The following is a 21,939-nucleotide window of genomic DNA, read 5'->3' as shown; positions in this document are numbered from 1 at the left end:
TTTGTCGTCGCCGTTATAAAGTCTGCAGAAGTGGTCCTTCCAACGTGAGAGGCTGATTATATTTATATGATTAAAATCGATACAGAAGAATTGTCATAGGTAATTCTTGCGTTTTTGAGCTAGAGCAGGGCACATATAGAGAAGGTGAAAAACTGTTTCCTTTTCTTCCTTATCCATAAACCTTCATTTTAGAGTTCGCCTAGCCGCATGGCGTGTTTTCCTATATTAAATAGTGTCGGTTATGACACCGAATATCGAACTTATATGCGATCTGCTTGGAGATAGCAAGCACGTTTACGATCGCTTTAAATCTAGTGTAGGCCAGATATTTTTGTGACCTGAAACGTGATGTTATTTCACCTGATGTTTGTCTTCTTTATAGCAACTTGCATTAGCAATAGTTTACATGTAGGTATAACCTGGGATAGTGATATTAGCACTCTTTCGTAGCATCATGGGAAATAGGCGATTTAAACTTGTGAAAGGGAGCTCAAAGCCTAGCGACATAATATAAGTAGCTTTAATGCGTAATAAAGGGTCCGCCAAATAACTTTTTTTTTTGAAAATGCTATAAAAACATCTACTGTATCTTCAGCTGTGTGGCACGTAGCGCCAACCTGTTGTAACCAAATGTTGGGAATATCCTCCTCTTTAATTTTTGTGAACAAAAATTCGTTCAACATGGCCCGATAACTCCTTGCTCATTTTTGAAAAAAGGCCCAATTATGCCTCTAGACCAAACAGTGACTCGTTTTGGGTGTATCGGCTTTTCAATGTTTGTATGCGGGTTTTCTGTGTCCCAAATGCGACAATTTTGCTTGTTTACATGACCGCCAAGATCAAATTGAACACAGAAATGGTTGAGAGTTGTAAGTCACTAGGCCCTGGTTCTTCATGGACTGTTGCGTCACCTTACTTTTTAATTGCAGTGCGTTCTTTACTGTAAAAAAACTGATATTTTTTATGTGAAAATGAAAATTGATCTTTGGTATGAAATTTTGTGTGCTATTGCAAATCAAAAAATAGGATATTTTCAAGCGAACAATTACGGTTAGCGCAATGGCGGATCCAGGGGGGGGGGGGTCGTAGGGGTCATGACCCCCCCTGAGAGATAATTTGTTTGCTTTTTCGTATGAATTCCCTTCAATTCAAAACTAATCGTTATATTATTTATTTTTTGTATATAAAAACACCATTTGTATTTTACTTCCTTAAACTTTGTTACTAAAAGTACTACTTTTGACTGAATATTGGACCAAAAACATAACATGAATCAAATATTCAGCACTATTCCAAAAACACAGCACAAATTCATCAACTTTTGACCAATTGACGATCCAGGGGGGGGGCATATGAGCCAAAAAGCTTAAGCAGTTAAGTTGTATTAGTAAAGATTTCATTTAAAGATTTGTAAGTAATTAAACGACATTTACCAAAAAGTGGTTTGCTGTCAAAAACAATTCAAATTTTGATTTTTGCTCAATTTAGAACTTGAACAACTTAGTCATGCTTTAAATTATTTTCATAAAAATTGTTTCTAAGAAAAAGAGCAAATATTCAGGTTCTTAAGAAGAAACCTTGAATAAGAAATCATCAATTTAATATTAAGTTGCCTTTAAATTCCTTAAACTAGCCTTCAATTTTATTATTAAACTTTTTTGACACACATAGATATTGAGCATTGAAGTGATTTTTACTTGCGGCATATAAACGGTGATTTTTTAAGAGCTTGAGATCTTTCTAAAAAAAAAAACGCATAAAATTTGCAAAATCTCATCGATTCTTTATTTGAAACGTTAGATTGGTCCATGACATTTACTTTTTGAAGATAATTTCATTTAAATATTGACCGCGGCTGCGTCTTAGGTGGTCCATTCGGAAAGTCCAATTTTGGGTAACTTTTTCGAGCATTTCGGCCGGAATAGCCCGAATTTCTTCGGAAATGTTGTCTTCCAAAGCTGGAATAGTTGCTGGCTTATTTGTGTAGACTTTAGACTTGACGTAGCCCCACAAAAAATAGTCTAAAGGCGTCAAATCGCATGATCTTGGTGGCCAACTTACCGGTCCATTCCTTGAGATGAATTGTTCTCCGAAGTTTTCCCTCAAAATGGCCATAGAATCGCGAGCTGTGTGTCATGTAGCGCCATCTTGTTGAAACCACATGTCAACCAAGTTCAGTTCTTCCATTTTTGGCAACAAAAAGATTGTTAGCATTGAACGATAGCGATCGCCATTCACCGTAACGTTGCGTCCAACAGCATCTTTGAAAAAATACGGTCCAATGATTCCACCAGCGTACAAACCACACCAAACAGTGCATTTTTCGGGATGCATGGGCAGTTCTTGAACGGCTTCTGGTTGCTCTTCACTCCAAATGCTGCAATTTTGCTTATTTACGTAGCCATTCAACCAGAAATGAGCCTCATCGCTTAACAAAATTTGTCGATAAAAAAGCGGATTTTCTGCCAACTTTTCTAGGGCCCATTCACTGAAAATTCGACGTTGTGGTAGATCGTTCGGCTTCAGTTCTTGCACGAGCTGTATTTTTTACGGTTTTACACCAAGATCTTTGCGTAAAATCTTCCATGTGGTCGAATAACACAAACCCAATTGCTGCGAACGGCGACGAATCGACATTTCACGGTCTTCAGCAACACTCTCAGAAACAGACGCAATATTCTCTTCTGCACGCACTGTACGCATTCGTGTGGTTGGTTTAATGTCCAATAAAGTAAACTGAGTGCGAAACTTGGTCACAATCGCATTAATTGTTCACTTGGTCGATTATGTAGACCATAAATCGGACGTAAAGCGCGAAACACATTTCGAACCGAACACTGATTTTGGTAATAAAATTCAATGATTTGCAAGCGTTGCTCGTTAGTAGGTCTATTCATGATGAAATGTCAAAGCATACTGAGCATCTTTCTCTTTGACACTATGTCTGAAATCCCGCGTGATCTGTCAAATACTAATGCATGAAAATCCTAACCTCAAAAAAATCACCGTTTAGGAACTATATGACAAGTTTTGCATAACTAATCAATTTCGAAGTACCTAGAGCTTTTAATCAAATATGACATTACGGCGGTAGAGAAGTCGAAAAAAGTGTGTACCTCGATTCCTTCCGCCTGTCTGTCTTTCCTGGCCCCTACAGTCCAAATAATTAAGATTTTCAGCTGATTAGTGTAAGGAGTTTTTATCATTTTATTAATACGAAAAATAATAGCAGTGCCCACACAAATTTTTTGGTGCAAAAATGTGATTTTTCTAAACCTTTCTCTAAATTTTGTGTTCTTAATTTGGCTTCTTTCAACAAGAAAAACATATTTTCGTATTGCTCCAGAAGGGTACCCCTCAAAAAACCTTTATTTAGTTTTTAAGTTTTCTCAAGAACTAATGGACCGATTTCAAAATTCTTCTCTTTCTGTGCAAGCTCTTGTCAATGATGAAATTAATGTTGATTTTTTATGATCAAAAATGTATTTTTTTTATTTATAATAAAATACTTATTTTGTTTACAAAACTCGATATCTCAGAAAGGTTACAACATTTTTTTACGAAATTTAAATGTAAAATGTTCATATATTTATAAGATCTTTATTAAGAGTGCTTATACCAAATATATTTTTAAGACAAAATTTAAATTGGTTTTCGAAAAAAAAAATAGGTAAATCTAGATTTTTTGACAAATAAAATGGCATTTAAATTGTTAAGAAAAACTTATTTTCGAGGTACATTTTTAAATCTTAAAATATAGGCAATATTTTTAAACAGACTTTTTGGAAGAAATTATCAAGTTCTTGCGACCCAGTCGCGCATTTCATTTCTTTCAAAATTGGGTTTAAGTTGAATACAAAAGATTTTATTTTTTACAAAGGACTTCAAGCTTTCAATGATTTACCAAGTGAATTAAAGACTGAATTAAATGTAAAAGTTTTCAAACGAAAAATTATAGCGCATATAAAAACTCAGCGCAATGTATCATTATAAATGTAAATTATAAACATTCATATACATAATTATATTATTAAGTTTATTTAAAAAATTGTTAAATTATTTATTTCTTTGATGTTAAGCTCTCTTATTCCACTCCATATAATATAAAATTAATGTAAATTTATATCATTTGTAATCAAATAGTTGAAAAGCTAAATAAACACACATACATACATACATACAAAATAAAATAAATCTACTTTTGAAGTGCTCTTGTACTGAGATTTAAACACGAATTTCAATAATACAAATGTCCCAAAAAATCAAGTGACGCTTTTGTTAAACTAATGGCTTAGTGAAAAACATAATAAACGTTTTATATCTATTGATATAAAAGCTTCGAAACGTGTAATTTGTGAGTACTACTAAACTCTTCTTCCCAACTTATTTGCTTACTTGCCTTACTTTGTTTTAATTGAATTGTTTTTAGAGAAATTATGTGCTTAAATGCAACTATTTTTTTAAATTCAAGAACCAAACCTTTTTGTCTCTACAATTTTGTTCACGACTTTATAAGATCTAAATACGAGTAATCTGCTTACGATAATAATAAGAGACTCCTGGAAATTGAGTTCGAAAAAACTACGCCAATAAAAAGCCCGAAATTTTTACATTTCAGATCCCCTCTCATTTTCTGGATTTTTAATTTTTTGCAGCGTTCTTCGCATAAATAGAAATGAAAACAAGAAAAGTGTGTTTTGTTTTTGGAAAAACGTGCGCGAAATGCACCAAAAACCCTCTAAGCTATTGTATTTTAGCTCTTAAATATGACATATTTAGACAACAGTTCAAATCTTGGAATGCTTTTATATGAGCCATCCAAATTAAATACTTAGACCATAAGTTGCTGGACAACAGTGTTCTTAATAATTTGATAACTAAAGTTGTCATTTTAGCAATTATTGAGTAAAAACTCATCATTCTGGATCCGCCCTTGGGTTAGCGCGATACGAAATCGACGAAACTTTACCATTTTTCACATGATTTAATGATTTTAGATGGTGTGTACTTTTATGTTGCTAAAATATCAAAATTTGCTTAAGTTTTACTTTTGGTCAACGTAAAATCTGACATACTTTTTTTGGCACTAAAATATTAAAGCATGTTTTCTAGCAATTAGGCATAATTGTTTTAAAAATCATAGTTATTGGGATTCAAATGTAACTTAAACACGGAAGTGAACACATCTCAGCAATCAAAAACTATTCCCCACTTTATGATGGCTTAAAGCATGCTTATCAAAAGTGTTGTAACCTATTTCTAGCATTGATAATAGGTACTCAATAATAATAGAGCTATACAATAGTTTGTTTACATATATGTATGATAATGAAATATGTTGGGGTTACAAAACTGATTACGTACAATTTTCCATATATATGAATATTGAATATGTATTTTCGGTATCAGTTTGTAAAAACTTTTAAAAACTTAATCAATTCATTTTCCTGAAAGTTTTATTCCCCATCGATAGCAATAAACTTTAGAAAAACGCTACAGTAAGTATAGCATGAAAGCATTAAACGATTGCTTCATTCAGTTTTGCCTGTTCAGAGTGTCAAGTTCTATAGAAAATTTAAAAATAAAATAAAATCCTTAACGTTTAAATATTCACCATTCCTTACACCCTTTTTATTTAGTATAGGGTACATAATAAAAATCAATAAAATTAAATTCTTAAAGTGCTGCTCGCATGAGTTCCCTAACAATATGTACGTCACACTTTGTCGTTAAACAAGTATGAATCAGATAACTACATTATGTATATGCATAAGGCATTTATTGTCACGGTTTGTCAGGCTATGTCATCATCATCATCACCACTAAAAGAAGAGAGAAAAAAAAACTAAAATACGTGCTCAAGAACATTGATGCAATATATCTGATAAAAAAAGGGACGCGGACGTCGACGACGAGTACGACGACGCACGACGGCCAGGACATTTCAAAATCGTAGTGATCCTTCAAATAAAATAATTATTATTTTCATGTCCTGACGCTGACACTACTTAAATGACAAGCAAAAAGCAAATCATGACATGGAATCATACACATCTATTATCTCTGTTTATCTTTTCTATTCCTACTCTCCATGTAATGTGTGTACCATAGTGATTGTCAACTCCCACACGGGGTGAAATGTTTGCCATGTAGTTAGCGTATTTTATCTGCAAATATTGCAAATATGCATAATTGCATCAATTCAAACAATTAGCATTTTTCTAAAAAAAAACCTATTACGAACGGCCTAGCTGGGTAGTAAAATTAGACTTATAAGTAATTGAGTTATCGGTTTTTTGCAGGTAAAAAGACTGGATCTTGAGAGGAAGATTGATACGCAGGGCAAGACTTTCTTAATTGGCATCTTTTTAAGTTTTTTTTTTTTGTTTCCTTAAAGTCTATTCTCATTCCATAGAACGAAACTGATTAATAGTATACTTTTAAACGCGTGGTTACTTAGTACAGGGTGGGTCATAAAGTCGGCCAAATGAGCTTCTTCAAATGAGGGCTTTTTCTAGAACCACTTGTAAGGATATTTGGGTTTAGTGCTAGTATTTCAGCAGACGGGATAGTAGTACGTTAATTTAAATATACTTTACACTTTAAACAACTCCAAAGAAAGAAAGTATGGTTCAGTCAAATCCTGAGAACGTAAAGGCCAAATAAATAAATAAAATTTCCATTAGTAGCGCCATTAAGCCACGAGCAGTGTTAGGACTATCGGCAGCCGACGTGCTCAAAAATGTTCGCTCATTGTAAGATACCTTTCATAATGTATGATTACAGTATTGGCGGCATCGTTTTCAAAGAAGAATGGCCCAACCATTATTTTTAAAGGTCCATCAAACCAGGCAGGGCGCTAAAGTTTTCGTGTTTTGTTAAAAAAGTTATCAGATAAATTATTTTTAAAAAAAATTAAAAATGACCAACAATATTTTGCATATAATAAAAAGTTTGATTTTAAAATCTAACCCAATTTTTAATAATTTTAGCAGCATTTCTTTAAAGTTTTTATTTTTAATATAAAGAAATACAAATTGCATGAATGAAATTCATTTTAAGCCACGAGATATCCAGAACCGAACATCCATTTTTACCTATTTTGTGTAGATTTTATTTTGTATGAACAAACTGACTAATTTTTATAAAAAAAATTACTGAATGTTGAAAACAATATTTTTTAATAAAATAAAATTAATCTGAAACCTATACATAAAATTTTTGAAAAGATATTCAAGTCGAAAATCAATTTTTACCAACTTTTGTTAATATTTGTTAGGTTCTTAATTTTTTGTAAAAAAACTGTCAATTCGATTTTTCTCAAAATTTTACTGAATGTAATATAATATTTCAAAAAATAAAATTAGTTTAAAGCCAAGTCTTTAAGTTTTGAAAAGTTATTTGAGTCGAAAATCAATTTTTACTAACTTTATTATTTTTTGTAAAAAAAACTGTAAATCCGATTTTTTTTTTTTAATTTTAATGAATATTTCTTATAAAATAAAATAAGTTGGAAGCCAAAATCTCAATTTTTTGAAAATATATTTTGCGTTATTGGTTCGTGAGATATTTACGGTTAACCAAAATGATCACCTTTTTTTAAACTTTTTTTCTTGGGAGCTCTTTCTGCATCTTTCTGCCTTATTTTCTGTATAACAAAATTTATTTGAAGTCGATTCTAAAGCTATAAACGACGAACGTACGTACACACACAAGATTAGACATCTTTCCAAAAATCTTTTATTTCGACTCAATTCGACAAGACGGACCCATTACAATAACTTCCTATAGGAAGTTAATAAATGTTAGTTTCTCAAAAAAATTAAGTCTACTTAAAAATGATTTCTCTCATGGTGCGGATTATTAAAAAACAGAGATATATTCATATAAACCTCTTTTTGGTTCTTAAACATGTAGTTCATAACATCATTTTTTGAATGCTTTTCAAAAGAATTCTCTGCAAATCTCTTTTTTTTTCATTGCAAATTTATTTTTCTCCACAACACCATGCTTCTTAAAAGGCTGACCTACTACAACTAATCTAAAGGAATTTGTGTCTCAAACTCTAAATGAATAAGAGAAATTAAAAGAAGTGGACCTTTTCATCCCAGATTTTATTAATGCCTTTTATAAAGTTATATCACAAAATATTTATTTTATACTAAGCGCGTTGATTTCTCAGACTTTTTTTATTTCATGGCTAAGGTCATATTTAGAGAACAGCCAATTGGTTTCAGGTTCACAAACAAACGGAGGCGTTATTAAATTCATTAATGATTCAACTGTCCTTATCTAAGCCGATAGCATTCAAATATTTAATGTAGTTTCTACTCCATCTGATTCCATCTTGCTTCAAAAAAATCTTCACTCATTTCACACTTGGTGGAGTTAAGTTTTCGAGCACAAAGCAAATTTTTCTGTGGGTTTGATATTAAGAATTTCCGCATGCTACTTAATCCATACGATGCATGGTACAAAATTTTCTTTCCACATTCCCAGCCGTTTTTTTTTTCTTATTGATTCACGAAAACCACGTGGCAAAACTTTAAGGTGATACTTCTTGTTTACCGTACGCACTTGTGGTAGGAATTCTTAATGCACAACGCCATGGTAATGAAAGAAAATTGTGAGCAAAACCTTCACATTTAAGGAACATATCGTGCATTTTTCGGCCTTGGCTCTTCTGGACTCTTTCCAGGGCTTTGGTTTTAACGTCACCAGTTATAACACTTTTGAGCAGATCAGGATCATCATTGGCGTCGTTCAACATGTCATAGGCAATGTTCATGCGGTGTGCCAACACACAACAAAAATTAAATTTAGAGTGTAAAGAGCGCGCTATAAAAGTCACATTACTTTATCATACCTCGTATTTGTTCTCCCCATCAGAGATCTCACTCACAATGAATCCAGAATAATTAAATTAATCCACCTATGCTTTAAACTTAAAAACATACATTTTCTCTTTAAAGAATCTATACAACGGTAATGGAAACATGGATAACGAACAACCGCATCAAGAACTGGTAAAGTGTGTGCTTGTGGGAGACACAGCTGTTGGAAAAACGCGTTTAATTTGTGCCAGAGCTTGCAATAAACATGTATCCTTGTCGCAACTCTTATCGACGCATGTGCCAACTGTTTGGGCAATTGATCAGTACAGGATATACAAAGACGTGAGTAAAATTGCAGTTTCCATCGAGAATTCAAAACTAATCCATACTCAAAAATATTTTAATTTGAAATCCTAGGTCCTTGAAAGGTCGTGGGAAGTGGTCGATGGAGTAAATGTATCACTTAGACTTTGGGACACATTTGGTGATCATGACAAAGATCGTAGATTTGCTTATGGAAGGTATACAGTTAAATTATTTACATGCAATGTTCAAAGTATCTTAGTATCTTTCTTTTTTAAATACAGATCAGATGTAGTTTTACTATGTTTTTCGATAGCTAGTCCGACATCTTTAAGGAATTGCAAAGCAATGTGGTATCCAGAAATACGTCGTTTCTGTCCCGATACGCCGGTTATTTTAGTAGGCTGTAAGAACGATCTCCGATATATGTATCGGGATGAGAAGTATTTATCGTATTTTGGTGAGCGTAGTCCATTCGTGAGGTACATAATCAAAAGAATAATTTATCAAAAACAAAATTATACAAAACATTTTACCTTTATAGAGCTGCCTTAAAAAGCGATTTGGTAATGCCAGATGAAGCCAGAGCTGTAGCCAAAGAACTCGGAGTTGCATATTATGAAACCAGTGTGTTCACATACTTTGGAGTGAATGAACTTTTTGAAAATGCCATTCGTTCAGCATTGATTGCAAGGCGACAGCAACGATTCTGGATGACAAACCTGAAAAAGGTGCAAAAACCATTGTTACAGGTACTAAAAACACAAAAGACAAAAATACAAAATTGTTGAATGATAAAATTAAAACAACATAAATCCCCCAAGGCACCATTTCGCCCACCAAAGCCTCCACCACCAGAGGTGACTGTTGTTGTTGGTAATTATCGAAAAGACATGTACAGCATGTTAGTATCCCAATGCTACACAGATCTTATACTCATTGTTGGTTCAACAAAGTTTGCAGTGCATAAATTTATGTTGGCCGCAGCCTCAAATGTCTTCTTCCGTTTGCTCACTACAGAGCTTTCGGATATGGGAGGTAGGAGTAGTAGTGAATCGAGTATGGTAAGAGCTAGAAAACTATATTAAAGAGAAGTAAGATTGATTTAACAATGTTTTTTATTGTAGATAAGTTCCACGTTTGGTGAAGCAACAACGGCTGATTTTAACGATGATACGGAGTGTCTAATACGCAATGAGTCAAGAACATTGAGGTATTTAAAGACTTGTAAGTAAAATCCTTAATTTCTAATAAAATTGACCGCGTTTTCTCATGCCTGCAATCAGAATGTGGGAACATTTGAAACGTCGATCCAGCTATCAAGCTCTACCACTAATCGAATCAAAGAAATCAACAGATCTCTACAAGGATTTACATCACCCGATTTTTCAAAATATACGTATTGTCCAAATGGAAAACAATCGTGGAGTGAATGTTACACAGACAATTGTCACAATGACAAAAATCATCACACCGCAGGCAATGAATCAGTGTCTTAAATTTATATACACTGGAACAATAGAAAAGGAATTTCACAATCTTCAGGTAAATTGGGAAACGAAAATTATTTTTTAATATTTATTGTAGTCTGTTTTCTTTTGAAATTTTTGTAGAGAGTTAGAGAGTTTTTTTTTGTAGAGTTGAGATATTAATATTTTATGTAAATAAGAAGAGTAATTAAAATATTGTTTATTATTTTAAAATTGAAAATGATAAATTTACAATATTCTCAGACTGCTCCAATCGGATTACTTTTGGTAAATATTTAAAAACTACTAAAACATTACCCGTTTCATTTCAAATTATGTTTTGTCATTATTTTTTAATGTTCTATTATAATTTTTGCTAGAATTTCGTTTTTAAGTGTAAGTTATTTTACCATAAATGTTTTTAAACGTGAAGGTTGTACATCACTTTTCAAAAGAGAAAATTTAACACACATCCAAGGATAAAGAAATAGCACACTGTTAAAAAAACGCAAGACTTATATTTAAAGGGGAATGGTTTTAATATATTTTTTTTGTGATATGTTGTCTAATGAAGACGGAGACAATCAAGTCAAAAAAGTATTGTAATCGAATTTAGTTTTGCTTTAGAAGACAGTGATTATGATTATAATGTCCAATATTTGGTAAAGGGAACTACAGTACGAGTAGATTTCTTAAGCTATCTCGCACTGTTATGGCTAAAATAAAACGAAGAATTCACTTTAAACAAGTCAAGCAGACTCATTAGAAGATAATTTAATGATGTAAGGCTGTTTGCACTGTCAAGCCGGAAAAAAACTACGCATCAGAGATCACATAATATATGCTAAGGAGAATCTCAAGAAAAAAAAGCAATTTCGGGAAAGAGTACTCTGGAGTAATGAAACAAAAAGTACCCGTATTGGGCCCGATGGCAAATTTGTTCAGCAACTTAAGTACGAAGTACATAGCTCCTGATCTTAACCCGGTAGAACTATAATGAAACTATGATAAAGTTAAATTTGAACAAACAAAATTTAAAAAATTAACCGATCTTTAGCCCGGAATCAAAGAAGCTTGGTTATTTGCAGATGACATACAAATTTTAAAATTACAAATAATTATAATGATTGTGTTGCATTTCAGCAAGACATTTTAAAGTTTGAAAATTGGTGTGAACAAAATGATCTTGACCTTAATCTGTCAAACTTCTCTGTGTTCACTTACAGCACTTAAAAAACCCCAACATTTTTGATTATTTCCTCAAAGGAATCAAACTATTAAGAGTTCACGAGATTAAAGACCTAGGCGTATTATTTGATGAGAATCTTAATTTTATGTTATGTTCATGTCTCCTATATGTTTTAAAAGCTAACTCTATGTTAGGTTTCCTTACACGGAATTCTTGTGATTTAAGGACCCATACACACTGAAAGCTATTTTTTGTTCACTTGTTAGAACATTACTGGAGTATTGTTCTGCCATTTAAAATACTGATACTAAAAAGTTGATAACAAGAATTGAATATATCCAAAAGAATTTTTTGAGATTTGCTTTAAGAAATTTTAGTTTAAATGCTTACTCAAATCTTGATTATACATCTAGATGCCTTTTGTTAGGAATGCAAACTCTTGAATCAAGGCGTATAATGTTTAGTGTTATGTTTATTCGTGATATTCTTTCAAATGACATTGATTGCGAGTTTTTGCTTTCTTTGATTAATATTTATGCACCTAGTATATCTTTAAGAACGAGAAATTACATATTTGAGTAGCCTGATTCTACAAATTTCAGGCAGTGTGAACCTATTTCCCACTGTTGTACATTTTTTAATATGTACTATAATGAACTAGATATATATCTTACAAGAAATCAATTTAAAAATTCATTATTAACATTATTGTATAATAACTTCTCTTAATTGTTCCTATTTATGTAAATTAATATATTTATCAATATTAAATAATACCAACGAAATCGTATATATTCTATAAGCAAATCTGTGGATTAAGCATCGTAGATTGAATAAATAAAAATATTACCAATCAGGTGCCCAGCCATTTAAGAACCGTGGTCAACCAAATAAGTATTACTGAAATTCGTAAATGTTGATAATTCCCGTTGTTGATAGTACCCGTGGGATGATGGTTAGTGCGTTGGACTGTCATGCCAGAGGTCTTGGGTTCGACCCTGCCATCTAAAGTTTTTTTTTCACGGGTACTACCTCTTGCGAGGAATTGATTAATCATCGGATTCGACTTTAAACTATAGGTCCCCTCCATCACTGACAATAGTACTCTCACACAGGAATGGTTGAAAGTTGTAAGTCACTAGGTCCTTGATCCTTGATTGAAACTTTTATTTTTTCATGATAACATGTCTGCTTAAAAAAATCTTTGTTCGCAATTAAATTTGTTTTTTAAATTGAAATAAAATGAAAAAATGTCCAAGGAATAAATGAATTCTTACCTACAAGTCAATTCATCTCCTGAAATGAAAAATAAATTTTGTACAGCCAATGTCTTAACGAAGTTCTTAAATAAATCTAAAACTCAATCTAATAATTCTGATTTATATTTGAAACTTCATTTTGGAAATATTAAGAACTCGGTTTAAAATCACTCTTGAGTTGTAGAAACATTCGATCCCGAAATTTTGATACTGTTTTGAAACTTTTGTCATTGATTAGTATTCTGTTTCCTTAGATTCATATCTTTACTCATATCCGCCCGCGTTGCAATGTATGTATGTATGTACATTTTTGTTTGAAAAGAAATCCAAAAATCTAAAACCTTTGTCTCAATTTCATTTTCCTCACTTTTTCTTGTATACTCTAGTCACCGAAATTACCAAATTTGCATTTAGATTCCAAAGTTCCTATGGAATTTCAGATGATGCCATTAATACTTTTTCAGACTCACATCCCTCTTCTTCGGACGTGGAACTGCAACGATAAAATATGAGAAGCTCATTAAACTCCGACCTAAACATTGTACAATGGGGAATAAAAAACCTCGTGGAATTTAATGCTTCGAAAACCCAATGCTGTATTGTATCGTTAAAGCGAGATATACGCACATTGCCATTATCCATGGATGGCATTTGCATCGAGGAGACTGCACCTCTCGATGTTCTCGGTATGTGTACCACCAACCGCCACTTGTGAAACAATCACATACGCGATGTTGCCAAAAATACCGCAAGGTGTTTGGGTTTCCTTATCTACAATTATATACGGCCAAAGCTTGAGTATAACTCTCATCTCTGGGCTGGTGCTCCTGCAACTTACTTAAGCCTCTTGGATAGTATTGAACGTAGAGCATTTAAATTGATAGATGATAATATCATCATAAGTTCATTTACTTCGCTTGAACATCGTCGTAAGGTATCTTGTCTGTCACTTTTTACCGTTATTTTAACGGTTTATGCTCTAGTGGAATAGCCAGTTGTATTCCCCCCTTTAAACAGTTCAACCGTAATACTCGCGCTTCTATAAATGGTCATCAGTATACCCTCGAGTCCAAATTCGACCGTACTGTCAAATACAGAGATTCGTTCTTTAGCCGTACTACGCGAATGTGGAATGCCTTACCACAATCTGTTTTTCCTAGTCGTTGCAATATTCAGGAATTCAAAACCAATGTACACCCACATCTCCTTTCCTCCTGAGCTTATTATAAAAAAATTAATATACATATGTTGATGTATAAAAGACAATTAATTTTTTCGAAAACTGAATTTCAGAGATTCAGTTCAGTTCAGATCTGAAATCAAAAACTGTTTCTTTTTTTAAATTGATAAGTGTATTCTTTCTTTGTCCATAGCTCTATACTATATTATTTCACTTATGTCCATATAATTGAGATTCTTCTACAGTTTTCGGGGAAACTGATCTTAAAAGTTCTTCGAATTTTAAGTTTTCTTTTTTTCAAAAATTTGATTTAGATGTAACTTGCAAAAATTGTATTGAAATAGTAATAAGATTGTCATTTAAACCGAAAAACTAATAACATGAAACTTCTTTAAAGCTAGTTTTTAAGTTTAAGTTTAAATATAATCATAATTTTTGTAATTATAAAATAACGACAAATTTAATAATATAAATTTTTGAAAAGCGTTGTACAAAATGTTTTATTCACAAAAACAATTGGCTGTAATTATATATGTGTACATCCAACCGTGATAGGCAAAATAACATTTACAACTTACTAACTCAGTTTTCATAATTTTCAATTTTCATATAAGATTTTTTTTTATCATTTCATCAACGCAAACAATTTCCATTCTATATACCCCTTTAGGAAATAAAACAAGCAGCTGACTTCTTAGAACTGCCTCAACTAACACTGCTCCTTTCTAAGCCGCAAAATGTTTTAGCTAGTCTCTCAGAAGAACCAATTCAACATTATTGCTTAGTGAGTTTTTAAAAAATACATGATTAAATTTTTGATAAAATGTTAAAACAAAAATAAAAATTATAAATTCTTGTTGGTAGAATTAAAATTCGGTTGGTTTTTTGACTTTTTACTTTTGTGTTTTGTTTTTCTTAGAGTATTAAGGAGAATATGGAAAAACATTGCATAGGCGATGGTTATTTTAGTGATGTAACCTTTGAACTTGATGACGGTCACATGAAAGCGCATCGTTCTATTCTAGTGGCCAGATGTGATGTTATGCGTGCAATGTTAACTGGCGACTTTCGTGAAGCACATTCAAGTGTTGTAAGTTAAAAGTTAAATTTTATTTGATGATTAATGATGTGATGGGATTTCTATTTTTATTTATTTCATAGATTGTATTTCCTGGTGTTACGGTCTATACATTCCACAAGCTTCTATGTTATCTGTATACAGATGAAATTCCTGCAGTTTCTGCGGATAAATGCCTGAATCTTTTAGAACTAGCAAACAGGCTGTGCCTACCGAGGCTATTAAATCTGGTCGAATGTCGAGCAATTGAAGATTTAACTTTAATATCACAAAACGAGACTAATGAAACTGTTGATCATTGTTTAAAGCTGCTGGAAGCAGTAAAAGTACGAGTATAATATTTTTTTGTATGATTTTATATGATGGTTTGTTTTATTTAAGCTCCACAACGCACACCAATTGGCCGAATGGTGTATGTCTTATCTGTGTGTCAATTACAATATTATTTGTAAGTTCTCATTAAAGGGCCTAAAGGCCCTGCATCAGGATAATCAGGAATACCTGCGAGAGCATCGATGGCCTCCAGTGTGGTATCTCAAGGACTATGACTACTACCAGCGATGCATTAATGAGATGAATAAGGAATTGAAAGATGCACGTGGCGATTCGCCAAGTGACGACGAGGGATGCTTATGCTTTACCGGAGGTGAGCGATTGATTCGGTTATTTTTTATTTTGTGGTGGTGATGGTTTTTTATTTTCAAATGGAGTTTTGTTTTTAATATGGCTTTGGTTTTGATGTTTTTATTGATTTCTTAGTTTGTTCATTTTTAAAGAGTATTGTTTATACAATTTAGTAAGGATGGTAATTAAAATGGTAAGATATAGTGGTCGTATTTAATACGTGAATAATATTTAAATCATCATTTAAGCTCACAGGATGTGAAATTTGTTTAAAAATCTTTTTTCACCTATTTTCACCCTGGAAACTTTATTGCATGGAGCTTTTTTCATTCTGTCTTTTCTTTATATGATTTAAGACTTAACTTTAACTTAACTTTAAGCTGAGAGTTTGATTTGAAATATCCTCACTTTTGCCATTTATATATTTTATTCGGCATCTCTCTCAGCCAATTTCTTCACAAAGTCCTATCTATAAGACTGGCACTAGTTCTAAAATTAGTGTTTAAATCGGTACAAGCTCATTTCTTTATGCAAATACAAAATTCTAGTTCTGTCAATTTGTAACTGAGTGTTAGTTTTAGAACACCCTAAACGAAGTTAGTACCTGGTTTTTTGTACTTGAATCGGTGCCACGTGATTTCTTCACAGAAGTACGAAGTTATAGTTCTGTCAAATTGGTACAGAGTTCTAGTTAGAACTCCGTTCTTTCTGGCACCGTAAAATCATTAATATGCGAGGTGTGTTCAAAAAGTACCCGGAATTTTTAAATTTCGCTGGTCTGGAGAGTCCGAAGGCTTAAATTTGTTTTGTATTGTGTTGGTATACATGTCCCTAAAGTATGATATCAGCTATATTCACTGTTTACTTTGTCTGTGGTAGTTGCTAAGATTCGACATATTTTTATGATCTCGCCGATTTTTGCTTTTTTAAACAATGTTTGACCAAAAAAAGACAATCCCATGAACATCGCTCAGGAGCTCTTAAATGACGTCAACGACGATCCAAGTTTGATTGAAAAGGTCATAACTCGTGATGAAACATGGGTGTACGGTTATGATATCGAAACCAAAGCACAATCGTCCACCTGGAAGCATCCAACGTCACCAACAAAAAAAGCACGTCAAGTTGGATTAAATGTGAAGGTTTTGCTTACTGTTTTCTTTGATTATAATGGAATAGTGCATCAAGAGATCTTACCACAAGGTCATACCGTTAATAAGGAGTATTACCTTCAAGTTATGCGACGTTTGCGCGAAGCAATCCGAAAAAACGCTGAGATTTATAGAAAAACAATTCATGGCTTTTGCACCACGATAACGCACCTCACTCATTCGTCGTTGCTTGTTCCTAATTTATTGGCCAAGGACAGTACCGTAGTCCATGCCCCAAATTCCATATTCACTAGATATGGCTCCGTGTGATTTTTTCCTGTTTTCAAAGTTGAAGAGACCCATGAAATGATGGTTATTTTCCTCGATCGACCACATTGATGCAAACGAATAAATAAATATTTTTTGAAAAAAAAAAACGAAAATTCCGGTAACTTTTTGAACACCTCGTTGGTTGGTAATATTGAAATCAGAACATTAGATTTTATTAAGTGTGAAAGTTCCGTCTTTTAGAAAAGTACATGCTGGCTCACTAATTGTGATACAATAAGAAATTGCCGATGCACGATGAACATTGGGATATCGATGGTACGGTCTTCGTGCGATTCTCCCAGATTTGGCAAACATGTTTACCAGCCTCATAATTGCTCATCTCCTCTGGGGATTACCACCAAACTCCCGCTTGATTCCCTTTGTACAGAAGAGCCGATTACTCACCCAAAAAAAAGTTATTACGTTCTATTTTTGTAGAATGTTTCGTGCGCCATCCTATATGATAAGAGGATGGTCCGGTTAGTACTTAGTCTACAAAAGAAAAACATACATTTTTTTTAAGTTGCAATTTTGTCTACTTTTAGCTTGATGTACATGATCAAGCGATTCTTTTTTAACCCATTCCATAAGTAAACTTTCTTGCGGTCTACAAAATAGGCCTCTGTGGTGGCGATGACTTCTTCATTCTACTTAAATTTTAGCCCGAAGGGTAATTTTGTCTGGTTTGAAAAAAAAAAACAGTTTATCAGGCCAAACTTGAAAAAAATTCGTAATTCGACAAATTTGACCGTGGCGATAGCGGAGCCGTGTTTCGTTGAAAGTAACGAAATGATGTAGAAATTCCATCAGTGGTCTCAAGGTTGAGCAAACGCGGAAAGTAAGTGCTAACAGCTATTTCGAGATGCCTACTGTTTCGTCTATCGACGATGTGAGGCACCAAGTTAAAGCACATACTTTTTTTTTTTTTTTTACACTTCAGAATTTCAGAAAGTAGTAAGCTTATAGCAAGCGTCAAACTACGATCAGAGGATCATCATAAGTGCATGTGTTAGTTGTTAGTAAAAAATAATACAAATATGGCCTAACACACGCACAAAATACAAAACAAAATTAGCATTTAACTATTACAGAACAAAAAATTACGATAGTGGAGCACTGGTTCTAAACAATGATTTTAATCCCACCTTATTTAAATTTAAATCTATCGATGAACAGTTTAAGTTATATAAAATGCTCATTCGACTTAAAGCTTCATTTTTGCCATAGTTAGTTCTATGGAAGTCAATATGTATAAAATCAAACGTGCGCAGGTGATGAGTTCCGCCCCGGTAATTCAAATGTACACAAGATAGCAAATAAGGTGCATCAATTTCACCATTAATGAGTTGATGAAAAAATACTAAGTCATTATTAACACGCCTTTGATGGAGAGATTGCATTTGAAGAAGTAGAATACGATGTTCATAGGGAGGCAGATCATAGGGATCTTCCCAGAGAAGACCTTTTAGAGCAAAGCAAATGAAATTATGTTGAATTGATTCAATACGTTTTCTATGAATTTCGTAATAGGGAGTCCATACCTGCGAAGCATATTCAAGATGAGGACGAACATGGCAATTATACAAAGAAAGGGTAACATAGGGATCATTGAACTCCTTTGCCCAGCGTTTTATAAAACCAAGCATAGAACTTGCCTTATTAACAATAACATTAATGTGATGTGTAAGCTCTAAGTTGGAACAGAAATGTACACGACACGACAGAGTTTTTGCTGTGATATACAGTAGTCAAATACGTTACTGATTAGTCTTTTAGTGAAAGTTATAGTCTGGCATTTTAAAGGGTTGAGTAAAAGGCTATTTTTCCCACACCAAAATGTGAAACTATCAATGTCGGCTTGTAAAAGAATACGATCATGGTTTGACTTTATTATTTTGAAAATCTTCATATCGTCAGCAAAAATAAGAAGTTCACTTGAGCGTAGACATGACGATACATCGTCAATAGACAGGATGAACAGAAAAGGGCCAAGATGGCTTCCCTGGGGAACACCAGATTGAGCAACGAAAGGTTCAGATTGACAATTTCTAAATTTTACCTCGTAGGATCTGTTTTCAAGGTATGACTTAATCCAAGCTAAGAAAAATGGTGGAAAACCAAGAGCCTTAAGTTTAAATAAAATAATTTCGTGGCTTAGTTGGTCAAAAGCTTTAGAAAAGTCGGTGTATACACAGTCAACTTCATAACCTTGTTCTAAAGCGTTTGAACATATGTTTGAGAATGTGAGGAGATTAGTAACGGTTGATCTTTTTTTCACAAAACCATGTTGCTGTTCGCAAATGATATTTTTACTAAAATATGCTACGCTTTCACAAACAACTTGTTCAAATACTTTAGGAATGCAAGAAAGCTTTGCAATGGGCCTGTAGTTGCTTATATCCGACTTGTTACCTTTCTTGAAAATTGGTGTAAGAAATGACTTCTTCCATATACTGGGAAATTTGCCTGTTTTTAGGGAAAGTTTGAATAAAAACGTAAGGGGTTCAACTAAAACATTACTACACCTTTTTAGTACTATCGGGGGAATACCATCAGGACCGGCTGAGCAGTCATCATTCAACGTAGATAAAAGATCCAGGACCGTACTCTGTAGCACAGGTATGTGGCAACAGCTAGTTTACGAAAAAGTGTGATTATTATGAAAATATACTTCATCAACTTCTTGAGGGCTATTAACAAATGACTCACGGAAATTCGTCGCGAAACAGATATCAAAAGTTTTATCTAACGAAAGGTTCTTGTAATTGAAGATAACTGGAAAGCCATCTGATTTTTTCTTTGAGTTTACAAAATTCCAAAATTTTTTAGGATTCTCTTTCAAAGAGGTGCCCATATCAGGAACATAAAAAGCATATAAATAATTAGAAAGAGATTTAAATTGGTTAAAGAGTTCAACATAAAAAGAGAAGTTGACTGGAGACAGAGTTTTGAGATACGTTTTCCATGCCTTATTTCTTTTGTTACGCAGTAAACGCAATTCTTTCGTGTACCAAGGATGGCTAAAGTTTGTATTTCTTGATTTCTTTATCGGTAAATTTTTTTCAAAACAACAATTAAGGATCCTATAAAAAGTTGAAACTGCTTCGTCAATGTTAGAAAATGATAGTTTATCAGCAATTCCAGAAATGGTTAAATCTTCAGACAACTGCTGGAAATTGGCTCTTCTGAAATCAAAATTATATAAGCAATCAAAAGAATTACTGTGATTAGTAAGGTGATTACTTAAGTCAAAAAAAATGTCCAAAGGGGGGTGATATTTGTCAATATTAGTAATTCCTGATCTAGACTCTAGAACAAGAGTACTAATAGCGTCAGAAGAAAAGACTAAATCGAGAATTCGATTTTTTGAGTTTTTAATACAACTTGTTTGCTGTAAGTCAGTAAGAATTACTTTATCGAGAAGAGATAGTTCCATTTGTGAAGAAGAAGGAGAGGCTTCAAGGCAGGATTCGTCTTCGGATGGAATCCAGTCAATGTGTGGTAAATTAAAATCAACTAAAAGTAAGATATTGGTGTCAGAGCTGGACAAATTTATAAGATAGTCTAATGCCAAGGAGAGATCGTTATAAACAGACTCCAAACTTTTTGGAGGAATGTAAACGTTTAAAATGAAAAAAGTCTTAGTCTGTACCATTATCTTTACACATACCAGTTCAATTGATAATACAAATGGAAAAGATACAGAAGAAGAGAAATATGTATTTTTTACCGCTATGAGAACACCTCCACCTAAATCCCTTGCATTACCAACATGACGATCTTTTCTGTAAACTTCGAACTCTTGACTAAAAAGTTCTGTGTCGGAAAAGCTTGAATTAAGCCACGTTTCTGTCAAAACGAATACGTCGTGTGGAAATGATTGGGAGTTAAGAAAAATGTCAGTAGTCTTGCTACGAAGTCCCCTTACGTTTTGGTAGAAGAGCGTAAGCCTGTTAAGTTTTTTGATTTGTTTTTCAAAGAAACACCCTGTTTTTGAATTTGAGTAAATTCTTTGACTAAAGTCTCTTCGGGCCATATATTTGGGTTGCAAATAGAGTCAAAGTAAGTGGGATTCGTTATTAATTTAAAAGAGGAAACAAAGCTTTTTGGTTTACTGATCTTAGTACACCTGATAGATGAGCTGGAAGGTATGCTCTTGGTAGATACTAAGTGGGAAGTTATATCTTCTGGCGTAGTAACTGGGTCCAGACGAGATATAAAAATTATTTTTGGTTTGGAGACAGCTTTGATAGGGATGACGTTGTTTATTACAGTTCCTGTAACGGTGTCACCATTGGAAGCTAAATCTGAGGCAACAATTTGAGGTATATTGGGAGTTCTGGTGGGATCTGTAAGTTTTGGAGTGATGTTGACATTTGTTCTTTTTGATGGTGGGGTAGAATTTCTAGCATGTTCAGAGTTTTCTCGGCTTCTTTTCTTAGACTTTTTCTTTTGTTTCTCAGGTACACTTTCTGCGTTATTAACACCAGAACCTGATTGGGCGAGAATATCTTCACATGTAGAAGAGAAAGTAGTGGGAATAGGCTGTGCCAAATCATTAGTCGAAGTAGAACTATCGACC

At 33.3% G+C, this 21,939-nt stretch overlaps 1 protein-coding gene across 5 annotated transcripts in view; it reads left to right on the top strand.

Annotated features, from left to right (window-relative positions):
* The window catches only part of LOC129942421 (rho-related BTB domain-containing protein 1), a 51,914-nt gene that overhangs the window by 22,717 nt on the left and 7,258 nt on the right, over positions 1 to 21,939 (top strand). For 2 of the 5 annotated variants that reach the window (XM_056051342.1, XM_056051341.1), the window contains exons 2-13: positions 8,973 to 9,176; positions 9,252 to 9,355; positions 9,422 to 9,619; positions 9,682 to 9,889; positions 9,962 to 10,201; positions 10,265 to 10,350; positions 10,424 to 10,682; positions 10,871 to 10,894; positions 14,905 to 15,018; positions 15,154 to 15,324; positions 15,396 to 15,638; positions 15,694 to 15,958. In XM_056051342.1, coding sequence (XP_055907317.1) covers positions 8,997 to 9,176; positions 9,252 to 9,355; positions 9,422 to 9,619; positions 9,682 to 9,889; positions 9,962 to 10,201; positions 10,265 to 10,350; positions 10,424 to 10,682; positions 10,871 to 10,894; positions 14,905 to 15,018; positions 15,154 to 15,324; positions 15,396 to 15,638; positions 15,694 to 15,958 — 2,092 coding nt within the window. In that variant the 5' untranslated portion in view covers positions 8,973 to 8,996. Of the gene's footprint in view, positions 1 to 8,972; positions 9,177 to 9,251; positions 9,356 to 9,421; positions 9,620 to 9,681; positions 9,890 to 9,961; positions 10,202 to 10,264; positions 10,365 to 10,423; positions 10,683 to 10,870; positions 10,895 to 14,904; positions 15,019 to 15,153; positions 15,325 to 15,395; positions 15,639 to 15,693; positions 15,959 to 21,939 lie in introns of all 5 variants that reach the window. The other 3 variants (XM_056051344.1, XM_056051343.1, XM_056051345.1) reach the window with 2 other exon arrangements.

Source organism: Eupeodes corollae, chromosome 1, assembly GCF_945859685.1.
Source record: "Eupeodes corollae chromosome 1, idEupCoro1.1, whole genome shotgun sequence".
NCBI classification, from domain to species: Eukaryota; Metazoa; Arthropoda; class Insecta; order Diptera; family Syrphidae; genus Eupeodes; species Eupeodes corollae.
The sequence above is the reverse complement of the archived record's forward strand: the minus strand, read 5'-3'. Positions and strand labels throughout refer to the sequence as shown.